Genomic DNA, 27,165 nt, shown 5'->3' with positions numbered 1-27,165 from the left:
TGTATATATTTTTACTTCCTCTTCCTTTTATTCATGGTGTGCTCTTACTTATTTTATTTTGTGTTTATATCCTGATGGGTAAAGGTGCCCCTACTCACCACTGATTTCTTCCTTATTCTTTCTTTAGCCTTTTCACCTTATCTCCATGTGGCCAACTACTGATCATTGAATTTACATGGAAAGGGTGTCCTAGCAGACACTGTGAGTGCCCTGTTTTCTCCTCTTAGCCTGTTCTGGAGGTTATTGTAGTTTCTTTTGACAGATTCGATTCACTATCCTTCTGTTTGAAAACTTTCGCTGGACTCAACAATGTGTTCAGCCAATGCAGAAGGCTGGTAAGTTAAGACCCATAGAATGATCCTTAACTAATGAAGGACAGGAGTTGGTAGGTAAATACCCCAGCCAGCCTCCTCACTTTTCAGAGGGAGAGTCCTGAGATGTGTTCTATCTAGTTTTCCAAAGGGTCCCCAGCAGCAGGGAGTCAGGTTTCTCACAGTGACAACCGCTCCTTAGTGCTCCATTACTGGGTTTTCTCCCTTTCTTTGTCTCTTCCCTTCTCCTTCAGTATTCTTCCTGCGATCTCCACCCAAATGAACTATTTTCTTATATTAGGACCTGCTTTTGGGAGGATTCAGAATAAGACAAATACCATCCTAGCTGAGGATTTTTTATTGGAGTTCATTCTGGTGGGGTTTTTTTTATTGTTGCTTTATTGGTTTGGGGCGGGGTTTTGTTTGTTTTTTCATGTTCTTTCTTCCTTGTGATTTTTCTCTGTGACTCAGTATTCAAGTTCCTTCCAATCAAAGAATCATATGTCTCAGATTATCTCTAACTCAAGGCAACTGGCAGCTTTTACCATAGCTAACTATTTCATATCAATTTAATCGAAGCGTCAGGGGTGAAAAACTAAGTTCCTTTTTAAAAATTAAAAGGCCCAGATCCATGGAGAGCCAAATCTCTAAAAATATAAAGATGATTAGCACTACATTGTTTTCAATTTTTTTAAACCATATTTATCTTCAGCTAGCTGTTATGTTAGGTAGTAGCCAAAACAAACCCACCAATACAATAGTATTTTCTTCCTACAGAATGTATTCTTAATTAACCCCAAACTAAATCTTTGTATTACACACCCAGAAGACCTCACGAGGAACTGACTCTAAAATTAATGGTCATGAATCCCAGTCTACAAACTCAGGTTTGAAAGAAATATATCTTTATTATTCTATAATTCAACTTCATTTTTATTTCAACTACCTATTCTGCTATAATTTCAGAAATTGTATCTCAGTCAACGTGGAGTTCCCATTTCCACCAGATTTTATTTAAATTCTAGGGGGTGCTATATTATACCAAGGTGTGGGGCATGAGATCTGGATCTTCTGACAGGCACGTATCATCTAAGATCTCCCTCATTCGTATTGTCTTGCCACATTCAGTTCTGGCCCATCTCTCTGCTTCTTCCATTCCATTGTGTGGGGCTGGGGCTGTTCCCCTGAGGCATGGAGCCTTTCCCATGAGACTCACTATGGCCTGTCTGTGTAGCCAGTCATACTTAGTGACCTCAAAGCAGAAAGGGACACACGCATCCCCTCTGCTCTTGAATATGCAGATGTTCAGGATTTGGTGTGGGAGTCAAGAAGCCAGTCCTCTCTGTCTCAGACCAACTGAAGTAACTGTTGCTTAGCCCAAGAAAACTTTCTTTTTGTTGGCCAGGAGGGGAGGAACTGAAGGGAACATGGGAAGAATTCTCTCCCTCAGAGATATTTCCTAAAATATACTTTCCGTGTTGTAGTTATTGAAGGTTTAGGATTTTGGAAAATAAAAACCACAGACTATTTCGTCTCTCCTCTCTTTCATTTCCCTTCCCTTCTTTTCCCTTTCTTTCTCTTTCTTTTTCTGTCATTCTACTTCATTACATCCCTCCCAGGATGAATAATTTATAGACCTATCTATCTATCTCTCGTATTTCCACCACAGAGAACATCAAGCATGCTAGAATGTTGACATACCGATCTTAAAGGAGCCAAGTCTCCAAGACAACCGCTGTGGTGACGCATGCCTTCCATCATTGAGTGCTGGCAAGATTCTCATTCGGATAGTCTGATGGGCACTTTTTTTATGAGCACTGTATACACAGAGAATGTTTATAGCTGGTGGTGTATGTCTGTGCATGTGTCATATTAAAAGCAGACTTAGTTGGAATAATTTTTATGTAATTTGAGCCATGTTTTGGCAATAACTATAAAACATGTTTACAATAATCTATGATTTTTAAAATATACTGTAGGGCTTCCCTGGTGGCACAGTGGTTGAGAGTCCGCCTGCCAATGCAGGGGACACGGGTTCGTGCTCCAGTCTGGGAAGATCCCACATGCCGCGGAGCGGCTGGGCCCGTGAGCCATGGCCGCTGAGCCTGCACATCCGGAGCCTGTGCTCCCCAACGGGAGAGGCCACAACAGTGAGAGGCCCGCGTACTGCAAAAATAAATGAATAAATAAATAAAATATACTATAGATGCTTCACTTGATAGATTTACTTTTTTACTTTATGTATTTCACCTTTTTCTACTTTTTACTTTGGTTCGATGAGCATCCCAAATAAAAATTAACATACTGTCCACTCAGTGTTTCTCTTGTCCCTTTTCAACTTCTCTGTTTTATTTCTTTATTACTTAAAATGAGCTTCAAATAGTAATCTGTCTCTGATGTGTTGCTGTGAAGAATGACTGGCTATCTAGATCCTGCAGTATGTTTTAGAACAATGCTCTTGTCTCATGGTTATAAGGAAGCTGATGATCCCGATGGCTTTACATGTTTATTCTTACGTAGTGATGGGATAATTGAACCAAAACATGCAATAGATATTTAATAAACACTCAACCACATACATGATTTACTGCAATGAGATTAATCTTTCTTAATTTCCTAATTACCTATATAAGTGCAGGAAAAGAAACATAATGCATGGACTCAGGGTGGTGTTGGAGAGTTTAAGAGCACTATAAAAAACTAGCATTCACTTGCACTTCACTTTTGCCTATGAGCTTTTTTTTTTGTCTCTCTCTGTCTGATTTATCTATTTTTTTAATACCTTTATTTGAGTATAATTGCTTTACAATGATGTGTTAGTTTCTGCTTTATAACAAAGTGAGTCAGCTATACATATACATATATCCCCATATCTCTTCCCTCTTGCATCTCCCTCCCTCCCACCCTCCCTATCCCACCCCTCTAGGTGGTCACAAAGCACCGAGCTGATCTCCCTGTGCTATGTGGCTGCTTTTCACTAGCTATCTGTTTTACATTTGGTAGTGTATAGATGTCCATGCCACTCTCTCGCTTTGTCCCAGCTTAAACTTCATCTTCCGTGTGTCCTCAAGTCCATTCTCTAGTAGGTTCTGTCCTGCCCCTAGGTTCCTCATGACCTTTTTTTTTTTTTAAGATACCATATATATTTGTTAGCATACAGTTTTTGCTTTTCTCTTTCTGATTTACTTCACTCTCTATGACAAACTCTAGGTCCAACCACCTCACTACAAATAACTCCATTTCCTTTCTTTTTATGGCTGAGTAATATCCCATTGTATATATGTGCCACATCTTCTTTACCCATTCATCTACTGATGGCCACTTAGGTTGTTTCCATGTCCTGGCTATAATAAATAGAGCTGCAATGAACATTGTGGTACATGACTCTTTTTGAATTATGGTTTTCTCAGGGTATATGCCCAAGGGTGGGATTGCTGGGTCATATGGTAGTTCTACTTTTAGGTTTTTAATCAATTTACATTCCCACCAACAGTGCAAAAGGGTTCCCTTTTCCCACACCCTCTCCAGCATTTATTGTTTGGAGATTTTTTGATGATGGCCATTCTAACTGGTGTGAGGTGATACCTCATTGTAGTTTTGATTTGCATTTCTCTAATGATAAATGATGTTTAGCATTCCTTCATGTGTTTGTTGGCAATCTGTTTATCTTCATTGGAGAAATGTTTATTTAGGTCTTCTGCCCATTTTTGGATTGGGTCGTTTGTTTTTTTGATACTGAGCTGCACTAGCTGCTTGTAAATTTTGGAGATTAATCCTTCGTCAGTTGCTTCATTTGCACATATTTTCTCCCATTCTGAGGGTTGTCTTTTCATCTTGTTTATGGTTTCCTTTGCTGTACAGAAGCTTTTGAGTTTAGTTGGGTCCCATTTGTTTATTTTTGTTTTTATTTCCATTTCTCTAGGAGGTGGGTCAAAAAGGATCTTGCTGTGATTTATGTCATAGAGTGTTCTGCCCATGTTTTCCTCTAAGAGTTTTAGAGTGTCTGGCATTACATTTAGGTCTTTAATCGATTTTGAGTTTATTTTTGTGTATAGAGTTCAGGAGTGTTCTAATTTCATTCTTTTACATTTAGCTGTGCAGTTTTCCCAGCACCACTTATTGAAGAGGCTACCTTTTCTCCATTGTTTATTCTTGCCTCCTTTATAAAAAATAAGGTGACGATATGTGCGTGGGTTTATCTCTAGGAATTCTATCCTGTTCCACTGATCTATATTTCTATTTTTGTGCCAGTACCATACTGTGTTAATTACTGTAGTTTTATAGTATAGTCTGAAGTCAGGGAGCCTGATTGCTCCAGCTCCGTGTTTTGTTCTCAAGATTGCTTTGCCTATTCGGGGTCTTTTGTGTTTCCATACAAATTGTGAAATTTTTTGTTCTAGTTCTGTGAAAAATGTCCGTGATACTTTGATAGGGATTACTTTGAATCTGTAGATTCCTATGAGTAGCATAGTCATTTTCACCATGTTGATTCTTCCAATCCAAGAACATGGTATATCTCTCCATCTATTTGTATCATCTTTAATTTCTTTCATCAGTGTCTTATAGTTTTCTGCATACAGCTCTTTTGTCTCCTTAGGTAGGTTTATTCCAAGGTATTTTATTCTTTTTGTTGTAATGGTAAATGGGAGTGTTTCCTTAATTTCTCTTTCAGATTTTTCATCTTTAGTGTATAGGAATGCAAGAGATTTCTGCGCATTAATTTTGTATGCTGCCACTTTATGAAATTCACTGATTAGCTCTAGTAGTTTTCTGGTACCATCTTTGGGATTCTCTATGTATAGGATCATGTCATGTGCAAACAGTGACAGCTTTACTTCTTCTTTTCCAGTTTGGATTCCTTTTATTTCTCTTTCTTCTCTGATTTCTGTGGCTAAAACTTCCAAAACAATGTTGAATAATAGTGGTGAGAGTGGGCAACCTTGTCTTGTTCCTGATCTTAGTGGAAATGGTTTCAGTTTTTCACATTGAGGATGATGTTGGCTGTGGGTTTGTCATATATGGCCTTTACTGTGTTGAGGTAAGTTCCCTCTGTGCCTACTTTCTGGAGGGTTTTTATGATAAATCAGTGTTGAATTTTGTTGAAAGCTTTTTCTGCATCTATTGAGATGATTATATGGTTTTTCTCCTTCAATTTGTTAATATGCTGTATCACATTGATAAATTTGCATATACTGAAGAAACTTTGCATTCCTGGAATAAACCCCACTTGATCATGATGTATAATCCTTTTAATGTGCTGTTGGATTCTGTTTGCTAGTATTTTGTTGAGGATTTTGCCTCTATGTTCATCATGATATTGGCCTGTAGTTTTCGTTCTTTGTGACATCTTTGTCTGGTTTTGGTAACAGGGTGATACTGGTCTCATAGAATGAGTTTGGAGGTGTTCCTCCCTCTGATATATTTTGGAAGAGTTTCAGAAGGATAGGTGTTAGCTATTCTATAAATGTTTGATAGAGTTTGCCTGTGAAGCCATCTGGTCCTGGGCTTTTGTTTGTTGGAAGATTTTTAATCACAGTCTCAATTTCAGTGCTTGTGATTGGTCTGTTTGTATTTTCTGTTTCTTCCTGGTTCAGTATTGGAACTTTGTGCTTTTCTAAGAATTAGTCCATTTCTTCCAAGTTGTCCATTTTACTGGCATACAGTTGCTGTAGTAATCTCTCATGATCCTTTGTATTTCTGCAGTGTCAGTTGTCAACTCTCCTTTTTGATTTCTAATTCTATTGATTTGAGTCTTCCTCCTTTTTTTTGTTGATGAGTCTGGCTAATGTATTATCAATTTTGTTTATCTTCTTAAAGAACCAGCTTTTAGTTTTATTGATCTTTGCTATTGTTTCCTTCATTTCTTTCTGATCTGATCTTTATGATTTCATTCCTTCTGCTAACTTGGGGGTTTTTTGTTCTTCTTTTTCTAATTGCTTTAGGTGTATGGTTAGGTTGTTTATTTGATATGTTTCTTGTTTCTTGAGGTAAGATTGTATTGCTATAAACTTCCCTCTTGGAACTGCTTTTGCTGCATCCCATAGGTTTTGGGTTATCATGTTTTCATTGTCATTTGTTTCTAGGTATTTTTTGATTTCCTCATTGATTTCTTCCCTGATCTCCTGGTTATTAATTAGTGTATTGTTTAGCCCCCCTGTGTTTGTATTTTTTATAGGTTTTTTTCCTGTAATTGATATCTAGTCTCAGAGCATTGTGATCAGAAAAGATACTTGATATGATTTCAATTTTCTTAAATTTACCAAGGCTTGATTTGTGGCCCAAGATACGATCTATCCTGGAGAATGTTCCATGGGCACTTGAGAAGAAAATGTATTCTGTTGTTTGTGGATGGACTGTCCTATAAATATCACTTAAGTCCATCTTGTTTAATATATCATTTAAAGCTTGTGTTTCCTTATTTATTTTCAGTTGGATGATCTTTCCATGGTGAAAGTGGGGTGTTACCGTCCCCTACTATGATTGTGTTGCTGTCAATTTCCCCTTTTATGGCTGTTAGCATTTGCCTTATGTACTGAGGTACTCTAAGTTGGGTGCATAAATACTTACAATTGTTATATCTTCTCCTTGGATTGATCCCTTGATCATTATGTAGTGTCCTTCTTTGTCTCCTGTAATAGTCTTTGTTTTAAAGTCTATTTTGTCTGATACGAGAATTGCTACTCCAGCTTTCTTTTGATTTCCATTTGCATGGAATATCTTTTTCCATCCCCTCACTTTCAGTCTGTATGTGTCCCTAGGTCTGAAGTGGTCTCTTGTAGACAGCATATATACAGGTCTTGTGTTTGGATCCATTCAGCCAGTCTGTGTCTTTTGGTTGGAGCATTTAATCCATTTACGTTTAAGGTAGTTATTGATATGTATGTTCCTATTCCCATTTTCTTAATTGTTTTGGGTTTGTTATTGTAGGTGTTTTCCTTCTCTTGTGTTTCCTGCCTAGAGAAGTCCCTTTAGCATTTGTTGTAAAGCTGGTTTGGTGGTGCTGAATTCTCTTAGGTTTTGCTTGTCTGTAAAGGTTTTAATTTCTCCATCAAATCTGGCTGAGATCCTTGCTGGGTAGAGTAATCTTGGTTGTAGATTTTTCTCCTTCATCACTTTAATTATGTCCTACCACTCCCTTCTGGCTTGCAGAGTTTCTACTGAAAGATCAGCTGTTAAACTTATGGGGAATCCCTAATATGTTATTTGTTGTTTTTCCCTTTCTGCTTTTAATATTTTTTCTTTGTATTTAATTTTTGATAGTTTGATTAATATGAGTCTTGGTGTGTTTCTCCTTGAATTTATCCTGTATGTGACTCTCTGCGCTTCCTGGACTTGATTAACTATTTCCTTTCCCATATTAGGGAAGTTTTCAGCTATAATCTCTTCAAATATTTTCTCAGTCCCTTTCTTTTTCTCTTCTTCTTCTGGGACCCCTATAATTCGAATGTTGGTGCATTTAATGTTACCCCAGGGGTCTCTGAGACTGTCCTCAATTCTTTTCATTCTTTTTTCTTTATTCTCTCTGCAGTAGTTATTTCCACTATTTTATCTTCCAGGTCACTTATCCGTTCTTCTGCCTCAGGTATTCTGCTATTGATTTCTTCTAGAGAATTTTTAATTTAGCTTATTGTGTTGTTCATCATTGTTTGTTTGCCCTTTAGCTCTTCTAGGTCCTTGTTAAACGTTTCTTGTTTTTTCTCCATTCTATTTCCACAATTTTGGATCATCTTTACTATCATTACTCTGAATTCTTTTTCAGGTAGACTGCCTAGTTCCCCTTCAGTTGTTTGGTCTGGTGGGTTTTTACCTTGCTCCTTCATGTGCTGTGTGCTTCTCTGTCTTCTCATTCTGCTTAACTTACTGTGTTTGGGTCTTCTTTTTGCAGGCTGTGGTTTCATAGTTCCTGTTGTTTTTGATGTCTGCCCCTAGTGGCTAAGGTTGGTTCATTTCGTTGTGTAGGTTTCCTGATGGAGGGGACTAGCGCCTGTGTTCTGGTGGATGAGGCTGGATCTTTTCTTTCTGGTGGCCAGGTCCATGTCCAATGGTTTGTTTTCTTGTGTCTGTGACCTTATTATGATTTTAGGCAGCCTCTCTGCTAATGGGTGGGTTTGTGTTCCTGTCTTGCTAGTTGTTTGGCATACGGTGTCCAGCACTGTAGCCTGCTGGTCGTTGAGTGAAGCTGGGTGCTGGTGTTGAGATGGAGATCTCTGGGAGATTTTTGCTGTTTGATATTATGTGGAGCTGGGAGGTCTCTGGTGGACCGATGTCCTGAACTCGGCTGTCCCACCTCAGAGGCACAGGACTGACACCCGGCCAGAGCACCAAGACCCTGTCATCCACACGGCTCAGAATAAAAGGGAGAAAAAAAGAAACAGAAACAAAAAAATAAATAAATAAATAAAATAAAGTTATTAAAATAAAAAATAATTATTAAAAACTAAAAAGTAATTTTAAAAAAAGAAAGAAAGAAGAGAGCAACCAAACCAAAAATCAAATCCACCAGTGATAACAATCGCTAAAAACTATACTTAAAAAAAAAAAAAAGGTCAGTCAGAACCCTAGGACAAATGGTAACAGCAAAGCTATACAGACAAAATCACACACAGAAGCATACACATACACACTCACAAAAAGAAACAAAGGAAAATATATATATTGTTGCTCCGAATGTCACTGCCTCAATTTGGGATAATTTGTTGTCTATTCACGTGTTCCACCGATGCAGGGTACATGAAGTTGATTGTGGAGATTTAATCCCCTGCTCCTGAGGCTGCTGGTAGAAATTTCCCTTTCTCTTCTTTGTTGGCACAGCTCCTGGGATTCAGCTTTGGATTTGGACCCGCCTCTGCACGTAGGTCTCCTGAGGGCGTCTGTTTCCCGCCCAGACAGGAGGGGGTTAAAGGAGCAGCTGATTCGGGGGCTCTGGCTCACTCAGGCCGGGGGGAGGGAGGGGCACGGAGTGCGGGTCGAGCCTGCAGCAGGCCGGCGTGATGTGGCAACAACCTGAGGTGTGCCATGTGTTCTCCCGGGGAAGTTGTCCCTGGATCACGGGACCCTGGCAGTGGCGGGCTGCACAGTCTCCCGGGAGGGGAGGTGTGGATAGTGACCTGTGCTCGCACACGGGCTTCTTGGTGGCTGCAGCAGCAGCCTTAGCGTTTCATGCCTGTCTCTGCTGTCTGCACTGATAGCTGTGCTCGCGCCCGTCTCTGGACCTCATTTAGGCTGTGCTCTGAATCCCCTCTTCTTGCGTACCCGGAAACAATGGTCCCTTGCCTCTTAGGCAGGTCCAGGTGTTTTCCCGAACTCCCTCCCGGCTGGCTGTGGCGCACTAGTCCCGTTCAGGCTGTGTTCACGCAGCCAGCCCCAGTCCTCTCCCTGGGATCTGACCTCCAGAACCCGAGCCTCAGCTCCCAGCCCCCACCTGTCCTGGCCGGGATGAGCAGACAAGCCTCTCGGGCTGGTGAGTGCTGGTCGGCACTGATCCTCTGTGCAAGCATCTCTCCGCTTTGCCCTTTGCACCCCTGTTGCTGTGCTCTCCTCCGTGGCTCCAAAGCTTCCCCCCAACCACCCACCGTCTCTGCCAGTGGAGGGGCTTCGTACTGTGTGGAAACTTTTCCTCCTTCACAGCTCCCTCCCACTGGTGCAGGTCCCATCCCTCTTCTTTTGTCTCTTTTTTCTTTTGCCCTACCCAGGTATGTGGGGAGCTTCGTCCTTTTTGGGAGGTCTGAGGTCTTTTGCCAGCATTCAGTAGGTGTTCTGTAGGAGTTGTTCCCCATGTAGATGTATTTCTGATGTATTTGTGGGGAAGAAGATGATCTCCACGTCTTACTCTTGTGCCATCTTGAAGGTTTCCCTGCCTATAAGATTTTAAAGGCACTACTAAAATTAATCTTGAAAAACAATAGTTTCAACTTATAAATTAAAATATATCAATAAAACAAAATTAATAAATTTTTTTATGTGTCCTCAAAATGTATGGGTATATTTAAATATGTTTTTTGTGATATGGCGTAGGACCTCCAAAAGTCAAAATGGTTTTAAAATATCTCTGTCAAATGCATCAGAGTGAAATATAAAAATTACATCGTTTAGTGACTACATTTTTTACACTAGTCATTCATTTATTCATTTGCCCACTTATTGATTTGCCTTACCAATATTTATTAAGCACAGTAACTGTACAAGCACAGGACGAGGCTATAGGCGTGGTAATGAAAATAATGACAAAATAAAATGCTTTTTCTGTGCATGTTTTGTACTAGGTACTATTGTAAGCACTTAACACGTGTTAAATCGTCTCACCTCTGTAAGACAGGTAATTATTTTCCTCCATTTCAACAGTGGAAAACTGAGGCACTCAGGAGTAGAAGAACTAGCCCAAGTGCACACAGTTATTAAATAATAGCAGAATCAAGAACCCAGGTATTGTTCTCCAGAATTTGTGCTCTTACCATTCAACTATCAGGCCATATTTCAGAGAACGCAGTCATGATGCTTCTTTCTGAAGAGCCATAGTGGAAGCCTGGCTAATGTTATAAGATGTGATATGAAAGGGAAAATAAGGGGGCTATGGAAGCTTATAGCAAGGGACTTAACTAGCCCAGGATGAAATCTCTTAAAATATTTTTAATAATACACAAAAAATTTTTTTTATGTTTTTCCTACTTTAATTTTTTTTCTCTATGGCATGATTTACACTTAAGCTTGATGAATCCAATGACCCTGTGGTTCTTAAACGTAGCCTCATAGTTTAAAAAAGCTGATATTTACAGAATCAAACGTAAGATGCTAGAACAAAATGACAATTTCACCTTTATCTCTTTAGAATTTAAAGCTGTAAAATTTTGTTACTAAAATATGTATGAGCATTCTTAAAGTCTTGAAAGCATTAGCCCATTTTGGGGGTCTTTGTGGGATATTTTTAACATCAGGGATTGTCAGAGAAATAATGCCATCTTTAATAAAACTAAGTTGGACAGTACGCTGTTTTCAATTTAGATTTGGAAAAGAGAATTTTTAATAAGATTGTGAATACACTTCTGCAATGCACTATAGGTAAAACAGTGGTCTCTTGTTATTTATATATTATTTTATGAGCTTTGAAATTCTCTTGAACCTTTTTCTTTATATTGTCTATCTAATAGAAAAACAACTCATCCTTATACAAGTCAATTTCAGGGACAAATATTTCTTAATGTCACCATTGTGTGTTTCCATAATCTAAACATATACTATTAATGGCCCTTAGGCCTTGGGACTTTTAATTTTACTAAAACACGATGTAAAACAAATGAGTTTTACTAATATAACTGTTGGGCTGTCTACAATTGTATTTTAACTAAATAGCTTTGTAAGATTATATTATTTACCTCACACTAAGCTATAGAGATTTCTTTTACTTTTTCATAATGCTATGTCAATAATTAAGTATAATATCTTTTAAAAATATTTAATTAGTAGTTTCTTTTTTATCAGTTTAACAATATTAAATAACTCTTTGAGATGCTTTCTTTTCTACCAAATTGCAATGCCTTTTGCCTCTTATTTTCATTTTGTGAATTCCCCAACAGGTTTATCATAGATATTTATAATTTCAAGTCAACATCTCACAAGGGCAATTAAGATACTTTGGAAACTTCTGTGTCTCTTAAGATGACGTTAGAAGGGCCAGCATGCAACAATGATGTTTAAAAAGGTCCTCCAGGCATTCCATACCTATTCCACAGAACCATAATTATAATATGGAGTTGTCTTCTTGCTCTCCTCTGGTGTCTTTTCAAATTTATTTTTTATTGAGGCAACATTGACTAATAATATTATATAAGTTTCATGTGTACAACATTATATTTCTACTTCTTTGTACCCTACAGCATGGTCACCGTCAAAAATTTAGTTTTCATCAGTTACCATAAAGTTGATCCCCTTTACTCATTTCACCCTCCCCCTGCTCCTTTCCCTCTGGTAACCACTACTCTGTTCTCTGTATCTACATGTTTGTTTTTGTTTCATTTGGTTTGTACATATATTTTGGGGTTTTGTTTGTTTTTTATATTCCAAGTATGAGTGAGATCATATGGTATTTGTCTTTCTGACTTATCTCACTTAGCATCACTTACATAATACTCTCAAGGTCCATCCATGTCCCAAAAGGCAAGTTTTCATCTTTTTATGGTTGAGTAGTATTCCATTGTATCCAAACAAGGCAGACAATATTGAATCACACAAGGAGTTTACCTTCTATTCTGAGAAAAGCACTCTCCAACTCTAAGCTGAAATTAATATCTAAAAAAATTGCACAGTACAATTGAACACTTTGTGTTCCCAATATGGATAGATTTCAGTTTTAACTTTTGCATCAAATATTTCTGAATGTGTGAACTCAAACATTGGCCTAATGCATTCCCTCTGTTTTTATTTAGGAATGCATTATATAGGCTGGCACTGTGGTATAAGCAGAAAAAAAAGTTCTGTATGTGAACAGAGTTTTTGTGCAGTTTCTACTTTGAGTGTTTGATGAAAAGTCTGTAATACAGCATTTTTTATTGAATGGATATTTATCTACAATTTTTTTTTTTATCTGAAAAGTTGCAAACAACTTATTTTCACTGGGGAGATTATTATAACCCAAACATTGGAGTGGTGGCCGTCATAGTTCGGTGACTGTGTTTGAACAGTGGTTTATTTGTTTCTAAGTTTTAAAGCAGTGGTTATGAAAACTCATTGCCTAAACTTTCTGAATAGAGAGGTTAGAGAGGAAATATGGGGGCTGCTTTAAATTACATGATTTTGTTATTCCTTTCAAGATGAAAAACCAGGCCCACTGCTTAGTAAAAACCTCCAGTGATCTTTTATCTTACTTGGTTGTGTTCAGGTTGCAAAATATGTATCATTTCACCTCAGAATGATCCAAAAATTAAATAAATGACAATCTTCACCATGAAAATACAAGGACTAAACAGCTGCAATATTTATACCTGGAGGGACAAAAGAGATTATCAGCATTAAAAGAGAAAGGGATTTTTGTCTTAAAACTTTAATCTGTCTTGTCATTCTAATTTTGGAAGAATAATCCAAGAATACATAAACTTTTTAATTCCCTTCTCCATGTGTAAGATCTTAAAACAATTCCATGGGTTTATAACATGTAATTAAAATGAGTAACCATTCTACATGATTTAAACTTGATTAGTACAGTAAGATTTTGACACAAGAGAACAATGTTTCATTTTAATTGTTTGAGGAAATATAAAGCATACTGTTACTCTAGTTGTAGTAGATCTAAATAGGTGCATGTTCTTTTGTTTATGTCTTTTAGCATCTCCTTCAATTAAACTCTTGGTGGATGACCCTATAGTTGTAAATCCTGGAGAGGCCATAACATTAGTATGTGTTACGACAGGAGGAGAGCCTGTACCCTCTCTCACTTGGGTCAGGTCCTTTGGGACTCTGCCTGAAAAGACTGTTTTGACTGGAGGAACTTTAACCATACCTGCCATCACCTCAGAAGATGCTGGTACTTACAGCTGCATTGCCAATAATAATGTGGGAAACCCTGCAAAAAAGTCTACCAACATCATTGTGAGAGGTAAGTTTGCATAGAGAATGTTACAGCATAAATTTCTATATTTTCATTGAATAGTTTTCATAACATATTTTTAGTGATACTATGGAATAGTTTTATAATATGTTCTTAGTAAAAAAAATGATTAAAATCCAAATGTGGCATAGGGCATTATGCATTGTTATATAGATTGTGTATTAGTTTAAGGATTTAACAAATGCAGCAATTTAATGTTTAATAAACATTTATTGAATCCCTATTACATGCAGAGCTTTAAATTGTGGGATTACATAGAGATCTATAAAACATTATCTTGTACTCAAGGATTCTACTCTCAGATAGTGAAAAAATATATATATCAATTTATAGCCATATGATGCAGTGATTGGCAAGCATGAATAAAAGCTATAAACATAAAAATTATAGTAGTTTCTGGCTGAGGTTATTAGGGAATATCTAATGACATTTGCATCAGGTCTTGTAGGCTGGGTAGAGTTTTAACAGACTGAGATTAGCTAAGGTCATGGAAAAGTCAGAGTTAGTAAAAGGTAAAGTTTATTTGAGGAATTTATATAAAAGGTGGTTCACTAAGTCAACAGCAGTGATGTTCTAGCTAGTGTGCTGGTGCTGCCTGTGGAAGAGATGCTAACCTTCCATTTCGGAGAAGGTGAAGTCACTGTGCAAGGAAAGCATATGCATCTTCATGTCTCACTTTACCTGGTGTGGTCCTGGGCTGGGGATGGAGGATGGTCACCAAGGCCTCTAAAGTTAAAATAGACATCCATATGCCCAAGAGGACTCTTCCAGTAGACAAATGAAAATTTATCATTAATGAAGGATTATAATGGAAGCAAAACATAATTGAGTATATTGAGATAAACACTTGTGATTTTGTGAACATAGACTGTGGTGGTTTTAGTGACCACAGTTATCTGTTACCACCCAAACAATCAGAAATATGCTACTTGGCCAAAAATATACTCTAGTCAAAATATTGTAAGATGTTACAGTGTAAATCAAGACACTGTGGATTTCATAGCTACTGATTTCATGTCTACTGCAAAGCTAAGGAGAAGGGGAGGAGATTAGAGTAAGTTAAAATGCCAGAAAGCTTTCTGTTCTTACCTAGTTTTAGCTGTTTTTCTTGAATAAATCCTTCTCGAATTTTATCAAGGCTTTGGTTAATTTCCAGAATTCTGAAAAAGTTGATTTTTGACATTTTTGCCTGTGTTTTTGTTGCTTTTATGGAGGACCAGATTTTCAGAGACCTTTATTATGCCATTCTGGAAGTGCTTCTGTCTGTATTCATTTTTTCACAAAAGGAAGGGATAAACCACGGGCTAATAAAAACATTATTGGGGAGTAATCCACAAACCATTTTGGATATATATTATAGGGTAGAACAAATGCACAAATATATATTGCTTTTATTGAGAACCAGGGTTTTCACTGTGGGAGAAGGAAGATACAAATATAGAAGGACAGAGATCTATTGATATGATACTCTAGTAGCAATGAACATATCTGACACCCAGTTCTTGGTTCTAAACACTATGCCCCCTTGGAAAAAAAAAAAAAGGAACATTTGGAGAAATAGATGATTCCAGGGCAGGGGCTGGGAAAGTAGAAGGTGAGCCTGGGACGTATCTTGTGCCAGAAAGCAAAGAAGACTAAGAAGGCTAAAAAAAGTGTGGGGGAGGAAAGAAATAAGTGAGAGAGGCTAAGAAGTACAAACTTCCAGTTGCAAAGTAAATGAGTCATGGGTATGAGATGTACAGTGTGGGGAATGTGGTCAATAACTATGAAAAGTAAAAATAAAAATAATAAAGCATCTTGGAAAGCTCAAAGACTAAGGGAAATGTCAAAAGGACATAGGAGACAGCTTAAAGTGACTCCCGTTGGCCAAATTAGTGGCAATTTGAGCATTGAAATGCGTTAACGATGATAATGGTTTATAATATGTTAAATTAAAATTTCATTAGTCCATAGTAATAGTAAAATGAAAAAGAAAAATAGAAATGAAAAGCTCTTCTTTACAGAAGGATCCCAGCTAAAAATCCTAGAAGGAATGGTAGAATAAAAGAAAACAACCATTCTGCAATCCCCGGTGTAATAGTTGGTTCTAGCAAGGATTATCAATGGATGCTGAATTATTGGGTAAAATATTTGGAGGCAATAAAATATTCACAAGATCTCCAAGTATCTCCCCAAACTACAAGCTACCCCTTTGTAGTTTTTACTAACAACAAAGCAGGAAAGGTAGCATTTCAGTTGAGAGATTCAGCAGTCTCTACTCTAACCAAATGATCAGACTTAGGGACCACCAAAAGGGACAATTTGACAGGAAGAGCCTCCTGATGAGATTTGCTAAAAAGCCACAATATCACCTATGTAGGTTTTCACCAAAAAAATGTCAAACGTGAACCTAATCATAAGTAAACAATCAGATAAATCTGAACCAGGGTTTCTCAACCTTGGCACTGCTGACATTTTAGGATGGTAATTCTTTCTTGTGGGAACTGCTCTGTGCATTTGTAGGATGTTTAGATGCATCCCTGGCCTCTAGCCACCACATTCCAATAGCACCTTGCTATAGATTGAATGTTCCTGTCCCCTGCCGCAAAGTTCATATGTTTATATCCTAATCCCCAAGGTGATAGTATTAGGAGGTTGGACCTTTGAGAGGTGATTAGGTTGTGAGGGTAGAGCCGTCATGAATGGAATTAGTATCCTTATAAAACAGGCCCAACCCAGGTTCAATCCAGGGAACTAAAATCCCACAAGCCACACGGATTTAAAAAAAAAAAAAAGAAGCCCAAGAAATCTCCCTTTTTCCTTTCACCATTTGAAATTATAGCCAAAAAAAAGTCTATGAACAAGGAAGTGGGTTTTCACCAGACACTGAACCTGCTGGCACCTTGATCTTGGACTTCCCAGCCTCTAGAATTGTGATAAATAAATTGCTGTTGTTTATAAAAATTAAAAAAAAAAAAGACTCTGTGGATACTGCACTATCTGCTACAAAATTGTAAGCCATACAATATTTAGTAATTGCAAGATATACCATTATTTTACGTATCATTATAAAATAAAACATCATGCCACTTGAGCTACTACAGTGTTTTCCTATGAGATCAAATGTTATTGAAAGAAGTCTTTCAGATTTGTTATACTTAGGTTTTCTTTTAAACTGTATATCACCCATTAGCATACATAAAAAGGAAAATAAAATAAAAATCCATTGATTAAATTATTCCTAAAACTTCACAATCAGAACCAACCCAACTTCTAAATCAGTTTTCATCTCAGTCTTTGATGACTATGGTTTTCTAAATCTAGTTTGATCGTAGGATCATCTGAAACTATATTGAATCCCGGTATAACTGGCAAAATGTCTAGCATAAAATGTTGGTGTTGCTTAGGTACCCTCCATAAGGAATTAACTCAGTTCACAGCAATAGATGCTCCCAAAATGATTTGCTCCTCCCCATTTCATCTAGAACTTTTCATCTGTGTTCTTACAAAAGGCAGTTTTCAGTTTTGACATGAATGGCCTAAAATAAACAGAGCCTTAAAAATGTACTTCTCCAATTTGTAATTTTTTTATGCCTTAAATGTATCTGAAGTGTACATTTGCATAGTCATATTATATTACCAGTAGAACCTCTCAGCAGTGGCATTTACATAATTCATGAAATTGAGTTTGCATGTAATCTTACTGAATATAGAAGTAGCCTTGGTTAACGGGTCCTAGGTTAAACTGTGGGGAGCAAAACTACTACAATAATATGTGGCATTTGATTTCTGCCACAAAGGCCAAGAAATTCAGTTAAAGAAAAACGGTTTTCTTCTTATTATATCAAAGAAATTATTTTCAAGTCTTCTGAATTTGTAGACCTCTGCAGTGTCTTAGATTAACTGTGTCATGGATAAAGCAAAAACAGAGCTCTAGGTTCATTTTCCCCCCATTCCTTTCTGTAATTAGATCAAGATCCACAGACCAGGTTTTCTGAACAAGCACGACAATATCCTGTGCATAGAATTCCCACTGCCATTTGAGAATATCCATGAACAAAATAAGATTGTAGGATGCAGACAGGAATAAAACTCTAGAAACACTTCTGAAGTGTCATTTAACTTTAAAAAAAAAAAAAAGAGAACACTTTAAATAATGTAGATAATCCTCCATGTAGATAACAAGCTCCAAAACTGAAGAAGAATCTCATATGTTTTAAAATTTTGTTAGGCATTCATAAATATAGCAGCAGTGCCTTTTCTTATGATCCTTTAAGAAGTTGCTGTGATTGAGCCACATTTCTCTCAAGTCAGGAGAGAAGCAGTTGCTTAATACATTTGATAAGAAAACTGTGTTGATTTCCTAGGTACATGTGGGGTGGCCTGAGGTCAGGGCTTTCCAAACTTTCCCACCTAAAGTTCTCTGTTGTTGTGAGTCACTGTAATTAGAAATGCCCACATTTCTCTTCCATCATGAATTGAATGAGCCACTGTCTTGAGCAGTCATGGTTCATAACATGACCAAGACATTACTGTATCTTAGTGTCCTGTGGTCTTTTAAAATTTTATTCAGTGGCTTAATCTTCCCCTGCTTCAGAAGAAAAGTCGGCAAACTGCATAACTCTTTTGTTCATTATTAGAAATAGAGAGTCCTACAGTGCATTCAGGTCACAATCATGCATTTAGTTCAGTGTTTTGGATACACGTTCCAAACTAGTAATGAAACTCCAAACCTGATTTAATGTAAAATTTTCTCCCCTGCCCCGCTTGGGTCCACTTTGGGCTGGAGACTTGCAGTGGGAAAGGGGACAGGGGCTGGTGTGGTTGGCTTCTTCCTGTTTGTTTGTCTATTCTCTACCCTCCTCTCCACCACCCCATCCCTGACCTGATAGCCAGATTCTGACCTTCCTGGCTTGGGGTGGGGTAGGAAGGTCTTCTCTATATAAAACATATTTTTTTCTTCCTTGGCACATTAATGGACTGTTGAGAGATTCCTCTACCTAGAAGAGATGCACATCTGTGTGCACCAAGGAGAACTCTCTAGTCATGGATTCTCCCAAGACCACTGATGTGTCACATTCCCTGAGCATCTCATGCCCTACCTCTACCGCCTTTCTGCTGAGAGCTTCTCTGTCTCCTCCAGGTAGCCAACTCAACAGAGCCCAAGACAAGAAGCCCATACTACCTCTCCTTCCGTGTGTGACTCACAGCTGTAAGCAGAAGCTCTTACCAATAAATTCTGTGAGAGCACACAGATTCCAATGTAGCCACCTCTATCCTGTTGTCACACAGGTTTTGGTCTTCTCAAATATGTCAGGCATCATTTCAGGGAAAATATTTTAGAGGTTTGGCTGGTCCCATGAAAAGCCCCTCACTAGGACTGAGATGAAATAGACAGGCTCTCTTGCTGCCTTGGGCCTGGAAGAAGCTTCATCTCACAGTTTTATCCAAAGATATCCTTCCAAACAAATTTGGTCTCTGCCACTTTTTATGTGCTTAATTTCTATAAAGTCCAAGAATCAAAGAATGGAGTTTCTTTGAAAATTCTGCATAAGAAGGAGATTTGTCTTACACTCATTGTGGAATTCTGTGGATTTTGTTCTCAGTCAAAAGTGAATCAGGAAAAGTCTATTCTGTTATCTGGTTTCACAAGAGTATTGAAGGATTATAAGAATTTTCAAAATTTCTAGCTGATATTCTTAAATGTGATCATCAGTAAGTTCTTTTGGTTCTATCTTCAAACTATACTCTGAATCTGACCATATCTTGCCAAGTTCACTGTTACCACCCTTGTGTCAACTATCAGTATATTTCCCCTAGTTGATTAAAATAGTCTTTTCATTAATCTTCTTTCCAGTCCAGCCCCTCTTATAGAAGGGGCTGCTTAGCCACTGTATTAGGTAAGGTAGACTTGACTGAGTTAACAAATAGACCCATACATGTAATTACTCAAAACAAAATTACTTTAGCTTTTTTTCATGAAAAAGTTAGGGTGTTTCCTAGTTGATGATGCTGGCAGTGGTGTTGTATATGATTGGTGTTGGGGCGGGGGGCGGGGCGGGAGCAGGTGTAGGAGTAAGAGAGTCTATTCCGTGCAGTCATTATGCACCTAGGGTGATGATGTTTCTGCCATCTTCAAACTGTGGCTGCTAAGGTTGTTCTGAGTATTACCTCCATCCCTGTCAGCTGGAAGTGGGAAAGAGCTTGAATGATCACACATGGGAGACTTTTTATGGGCCAGAAGTGTGTTAGTTCCAATCACATTCTGTTGGCTAGACCTTAGGCACATAATCACACCACTGTGTGCCAGGTATAAGAGAGCATGGATTTTGGTCAACAGCTAGCCACCTCTGTTACATTCATACAAGAGCCAGAGTGATTGAAATCATCTCATTCCCCTGATCAGATTCCTCCCATGGCTTACCATCTCACCTAAAATGGAATTCACATTTCTCATTGTCATCTCATGTCACTTTCTTCTTTACTCACTCTGCTTTAGACACATTATTCTTCTTGTTCTTTTTCACAACTCAGGACTTAAATATTTGCTGTTCTTTCAGCCTGGGGTGTTAATTTTCAAAAACCGTCTTCTGGGAAATATCTTCCCTGACTACCCTATCTTAGATAATCAACCCCTAATCCCTTGAACGATCTGTTGATCTGTTGTTTCTTCTTATCACATAACTACCTGGAGTTATTTTATACATTTTAAAAATGTATTGCCTGTCTCTTTCATGACACTGTATATAGTGACAAAGAATTTATCAGTTTGTTGTGTTTCTCAGTGACATCCCTGGAGTCTAAAAAATTACTCAGCATATAGTAGATTCTCAATAAATATATGTTGAGTGAATGAATCACTTTTTATAAAAGTTTACTGGCTTACATTAGATATTTCTTTTGGACATCTATCATCCTTTGATACCCTGTGTATAATAAATGATATCAAGCAAAATATGGAAATTCTATATACATGTTAAATCATATTAAACGTTTGTGTGATGTGACTAGCTCATGTGAAAGGGCACATTGTTCTAATCATTCATTGCTGTGTAACAAGCCACCCCAAAAGAGTAGCTTAACATGATAGCATTTATTTATTTATTTATTTATTTATTTGCAGTACGCGGGCCTCTCACTGTTGTGCCCTCTCCCGTTGCAGAGCACAGGCTCCAGACGCGCAGGCTCAGCGGCCATGGCTCACGGGCCCAGCCGCTCCGTGGCATGTGGGATCTTCCTGGACTGGGGCACGAACCCGTGTCCTCTGCATCAGCAGGCGGACTCTCAACCACTGCGCCACCAGGGAAACCCAGCATTTATTTATTTTACTCACAAATCTGGGGGTTGAGAGACTCAGCTAAAAAATCCAGGGTCTCATATAATTGCACTCAGAAGATGGAAGGGCTGGAATCATCTTCAAAGCTTTTCCAATCAAATTTCTGGTTCCTGGACTAAAAAGTTCAGACAGCTGGGCTCCTTAGGTTAGTCTCTCTCTGTCTCTGTCTATCTGCTTCTCATTCTCTCATTCATTCTCAATAGCCTCTTTATATGGTTTCTCTGCATGGCAGCCTCAAGGTAGCCAGACTTGTTACAGGCTCCCAGAACCAGGGTCCCAAGAGCTGCATGAGTTCTAGCCTTTGAAGTCATGCAGTGTCATTACTGCTATTGTCTATTCATCAAAGCAGTGCCAAAGGTTGGCCTGGTTCCAAGAGGAGATCAAGTATCTTCACCTTTTGAAGGGATGAGGGTCAGATAATCTGCAGATGTGTTTTAAAGCCACCACAATACGCAGTGTACTCCACAAGCCATATTCTTCACATCATACTCCCATGCTGCCTCAAGGCTCATTTATGCCCCTGTTTTTTCCCCTTTCCTCCTTAATTTCATCAGCCCCTATCTTGAACACATAGCCTCTGCAAAAGTGATGTTCTAAACATATTTCCTCTTTGAATTCTAGAATTTCTCCAGCATATCTTTGTTGGCTATGATCTCAGAATACTAATATGGAGAAAAATCACTTGTCAATATTGAAATAGATTTAACCTTTATGGAAGAAGTCAATATGTATTCAGTGAGCCATGAATTTACACTTTCCTAACTGTACAAAAATATATATTCTGTAACCTCCAGGAATATCATAACCCTCTGTTCTGAAAAGTGTTGATTTGCCTAACTCTAGTATATCCACATGAAAGGACTGAGATCTTTAAAAACCTGAATTTTTATATTAAACATATTTGTTCAGAACTCATTTAATGGAAATATATCAAATATTAGCACTGCTAGCATTTCAAAATGATCTTTAGACTTATTACCAAAAAAAATCTTCTAATTCAAAAATTCTATGAAAAAAAATTTCGAACCTTTGAGTATGCCAGTTCTGTTTAGGTAATAGTGATAGTTATTATTGATTTGAGCACTTACCATGTACTGGGCTACCTGGCACACCATATACATGAACTTTTTAATCATTCCCAGATATTTATAAGGTAAAAAATATTATTGTTCCTATTTTAAAAATAGTAAAACTGAAGAGGGAGCAAGTTAAGTAACTTCCCCCAAATATAAGCTTTATTTAAGCAGCAAAGCTGGGATTCAAAACCCACACACTATGGTTCCAGGGCCACTGTCTTAATCAAGCTACCATAGTGCCTTTCAAAATTTAGCCAAGTTTTTAAAAATGCATAACTCCTCCTCCTCTCCAAATTGAACTGACTAATGTCCTTTTCTATTTCCTCTACCCTTGCCTTGCCAAAAACTTACTAAGGATTCTTTCTGGGTTGTAAATTGAATACATTTTTATGTTTATTAAAAGAAAAATCCCCAACACTATACAGTCCTTCCCAATTACACCATTTCCCTCCCAAGTATACAATCATTTTTGATTGGAGGAAATTCTGTATTTTTGCTAATCAGTACTTTTTTCTCCAGTAATGGTGGGCATACTTTAATTTCAAGTTCTAACCAACATACTCTTTGTAGTTTATGATTTTCTAAATAATATTACATTTGAAGGATTGAGCATGACTCTGTTACTTTTACTGGTAGTCTTACAGATTATTGGACAAAAATTTTAAAGAATTTCTGTTAATCATAAGAGATCAGGGACTTCCCTGGCGGTCCAGTGGTTGGAACTTTGGATTCCAATGCAGGGGGTGCAGGTTCGATCCCTGGTTGGGGAGCTAAGATCCCATGTGCCTCTCAGCCAAAAAGAAAAAAACCAAGACAGAAAACAGAAGTAATATTGTAACAAATTCAATAAAGACTTTAACAATGGTCCACATCAAAAAAACTTTTTTTTAAAAAGAGATCAATTGAATAACAAACGACAAAGATACAAAATAACTGCACAAATAAGACAACTAGTATAAACAAGGAACAAAACAAGACCTATAAAGTGTGTTTATCATTTTTGCTGAAAGGTACATACCTTCAAGCTATTGGTCAGAAAGTCAGTCAGAGTTAATTGTCAATTTTCCAGGAAGAATTGATCATATTTAGCTTACAATGAGTTTCTAAATGTAAATTATTTGTGAATTTCCAACTACAGGGTTGGTGTAGTTCCTCCCAAGCATTTAGATTAATCAAATTAAATTTCCAGTCATCAATAGTTTTCTTCCATGACCTTTCATTAGTAAAAACTATAATGATAATAGCTGAAATTGTAGAAAACTAATCCTTTAACATTCTCCAAGAGCAAAACTGTCTGCTGTGTGCAGGTGTCCCAATTACACATGTAGATTAAGTGCTCTATTTCTGTTTTCCCAATTTAATATTCTGTAGTAATTACATCTCCCCAAAACACCAGAGAGAATTTTAGTATATTATGTTTTTTAGCTCTGAAATTGTTTCATTATTATCTTTTTAAAAATTAATCAGAGCGGGCTTCCCTGGTGGCGCAGTGGTAGAGAGTCCGCCTGCCGATGCAGGGGACACGGGTTCGTGCCCCAGTCCGGGAAGATCCCACATGCCGCGGAACGGCTAGGCCCGTGAGCCATGGCCGCTGAGCCTGCACATCCGGAGCCTGTGCTCCGCAACGGGAGAGACCAAAAACAGTGAGAGGCCCGTGTACCACCAAAAAAACAAACAAAAAAATTAGGGCTGTACAAAATATAAAAATTACCAATTCGGTAGTTCTCATCTGAATATAGATAACTCACTTTTCTCTTTCAAATGAGATAAATCTAACATCTTTGTTCAGTGAAATAACATATGAGGAATTTTAAGATACAATTTCAAGTAAAAAAGTTTATCTAGATATTGTATAATCTTATAATTACTTTTATATAACTATATACATACAGCTTAGTCATACATTTTATTTTATTAAAACTTAGGTTGTCCTGCTTGGTAGTTGGAATTTCTGTCATATTTACTCTAGTCTAAAGGAGATGTACCATTTGGTGGTAGTGCTTTAAAAGTCAATACCTGTTAACATCCAGAAAAGAAGAATCTTATTCAGTAACATTATTTTTAAATTTCTTTTGTCAGTTTCTTTGAAGGCATTTTATAGGTTTTTTGGTGGGGGGCGGGGGTGTTGTTTGGTTTTTAGATACCCTACAGTTGTAAAACAGGGCCAAAACAATGATACTACTTTGAAAACTCCTGATTCAGATTTTTTATCCTGTTATGGCAGGTACCTATTTCCCAAGCCTACTGGCTCACCACACTTAGTTTGTGTGGGTTAAACAGTCTGTAGGCAGTAAGGTATAGGGAAAGAGATCTATGATATGGTTCTGGCTTCCTTTAAATTAGCTACCAGATCACAAGTATGTAAAGAGGCCCCTGCTTACTTTACTCTACACGAAGAAATTGGAGTGCATAATTTCTAAGATACTTTTGCTCTAACCATCTATGATTCTATACTATCAAAACGTACCTTGACCTATGTTCCTTTCTGGACTTAATCACTCTGTATTTTTGCTTACACATTTACTCACACAAATACATGAGTACAAATACATGGCAGTATAGATATGATTACTAAAAAACACTGAACTTCCAAACAAAATTCTTTTTTTAAAAAATTATTGTTTACTTACCTTAGGATATTAAACCAGGAAAGTAAATGTAAATGGTACTTTCAATAGGTATTTAGAAAATTTCTCTTCCACACTAGATCTGTGTCAGTTGCTGTAAGGGACAGAAAAGGAATGAGTACAATCCCTGAGCCCATGGAGTTCTTACACTTACAGGGAGAAAATCATCAGGGCAACTCCCTCCGTAGATCGTAAGAAAGGTCATAACTTCACAATAGAAGCACAGACAGTGTGCTGGAAGGTCAGATGAAGAAACAATTAATTCTGATTAGGGAGATAGAGGAAAATTCCAAAGAAGGTGGCATTTGAGATGGTCTTTGAAAAATGAGAGTCCTTATATATTTAGAAATGAAGTGTCTCTTTCCTGTGCTGTCCAGAATGGTGGCATTAACTAGCTTTTTGAACTTTCTCTGTTTTCTTATTTATTGAAATATTAGAAACTATTGATAGCCTTTAAAAGAAAAACCTATGTTCAACTTCCATATTTTATAGTAAATATTTTCAGAAACTAAGTAATTTACACATTTTATTTTGTGATTTTGAAATAATGCTTAAAGGTTAATATTTTGCAGTCTTGAGTTGCATAAGATTTTATATAAAATTTTTAATTGAATTAGTCAGCCTGCCAAATTTTCTGTTTACTGCGTTTTCTGTTTCCCTTTGAATTCTGTCCAGTATTCTTCCAACATCAGTGCTTTTTCTAAATGCTTCAGGAAATTTCTAGAGACCATCAACCTAATTCTTAAATTATTCCTCATCTAGACTCTGTAAGATGATTTCTTAATTTTAGCATTCAAAGAATCTTTTCTCTTTTTCTCTTTTTTTTAACCTTATTGTCTCAGCAAATATATTTATCTGAAAATTGTGTGTGCATAGAAATCATCAACCCAGTCATTCAAATCCATCTTAATGAAAATGTACCTGTTAAAATCAATCAAGTATGAATGACTGGTAAGAGAAAATTTATCCATGGAAAGTCCATAAATTCATTCCAAAACTAATTAATTTCCAAAATCCAAAAATTAGGAAAATACTTTTTAAACTTACTAAAAAAAATCAGTTACTTTTTTCTAATTAGAGAAGTTTTTTTTTAGTCATGCAAACATTAGGATTGGTCTTTCCATGGTTCTTTCTATGATTTATGCCCCACATAACCTTATTTAGTTAACATGCACAGGGATAATAAAATTCACATTCAAGTGTCAGCCATCATTGAGTAGATGATGGGAACCCATTGCAAACAAAAGAGATAGAAGAGAGAGGTGGCATTTTATTTATCTGCTTAGGTCAGTGGTCCTCAGTTGGGGGCAATGTTTCCTTTTAGAGGACATTTGGCAGTGTATTGAGACATTTTTGACTGTCACGACTGGGGGTGCTGGTGTGTCACTGGCATCTAAAGGATAGAGGCCAAGGATGCTGCTAAACACCCTATGATACACTGAACAGACTGCACACAAAAAATAACCTGGTCCAAAATGTAAATAGTGCTGCTGTTGAGAAACTCTGGCCTAGGTAAAGGTTTCCCTTATAGCCAAATTGAAAGATGGATAAAACTACACACTCATGCACGCGCACACACGCACACACACACACAATTCCAAAAAACACTGTACATTTTGACACAATATTGATGTTAGATTATAATCATTCTTGACATATTTCTTAGAGTTTAAAAAGTCAGTAGTTCTTAACCTGACATGCATCTTTCTCTGTATCTTGGGAAAAGTCTATCATCTGGCCCTTCTTGGGAAGTACTTATTAGAAACTTAGAGCAATGCCTCTTTTTTGTGGTCCATATTTATGAGCTCTTGTCTCCTGGGTTGTAATGATCTCTCTCTGTGAATCTCAATTGTTCACCTAGTCAATATCTTAGACTCATTCCTGTGAACCTCCCGTACTCATTTTGCTAACAAAGCTCACTTTGTTTATTAAAGTTTTTCAACGTGCTTCCTAATTTTGAAATGTAATATTTACTCCAATAGTAAGAGCTCTTTTTTAGGCTTCTAAGATGCGCTCCCTCCCCCAAGTCATCGACTGAGGCTATGGAGTCAATGAACACAGTCAAATGAACACAATTTTGTCATGTATGGCCCTTTTGGTTCCTATTCAATCTCCATGTTTCCAGTAGCTCTAGAAGATACCCTGTCAGGTTGTCCAAGACATGAAACCAAGATGATGGAGAATGAAAAAATGGATATTTATGTTGCTGTTATCAGTCTTCCTAAACTTTCTCCTCATT

At 37.4% G+C, this 27,165-nt stretch overlaps 1 protein-coding gene across 1 annotated transcript in view; it reads left to right on the top strand.

Moving 5' to 3' along the window:
* MDGA2 (MAM domain containing glycosylphosphatidylinositol anchor 2) overlaps nucleotides 1-27,165 on the top strand; it is an 830,741-nt gene that overhangs the window by 548,434 nt on the left and 255,142 nt on the right. The window contains exon 6 of the mRNA XM_004270015.4: nucleotides 13,627-13,896. Within this exon, the coding sequence (XP_004270063.2) occupies nucleotides 13,627-13,896 (270 nt within the window). The remainder of the gene's footprint in view (nucleotides 1-13,626; nucleotides 13,897-27,165) is intronic.

The sequence above is a fragment of the Orcinus orca genome, chromosome 2 (genome assembly GCF_937001465.1).
Source record: "Orcinus orca chromosome 2, mOrcOrc1.1, whole genome shotgun sequence".
In the NCBI taxonomy this organism is placed as follows: domain Eukaryota; kingdom Metazoa; phylum Chordata; class Mammalia; order Artiodactyla; family Delphinidae; genus Orcinus; species Orcinus orca.
The sequence above is the reverse complement of the archived record's forward strand: the minus strand, read 5'-3'. Positions and strand labels throughout refer to the sequence as shown.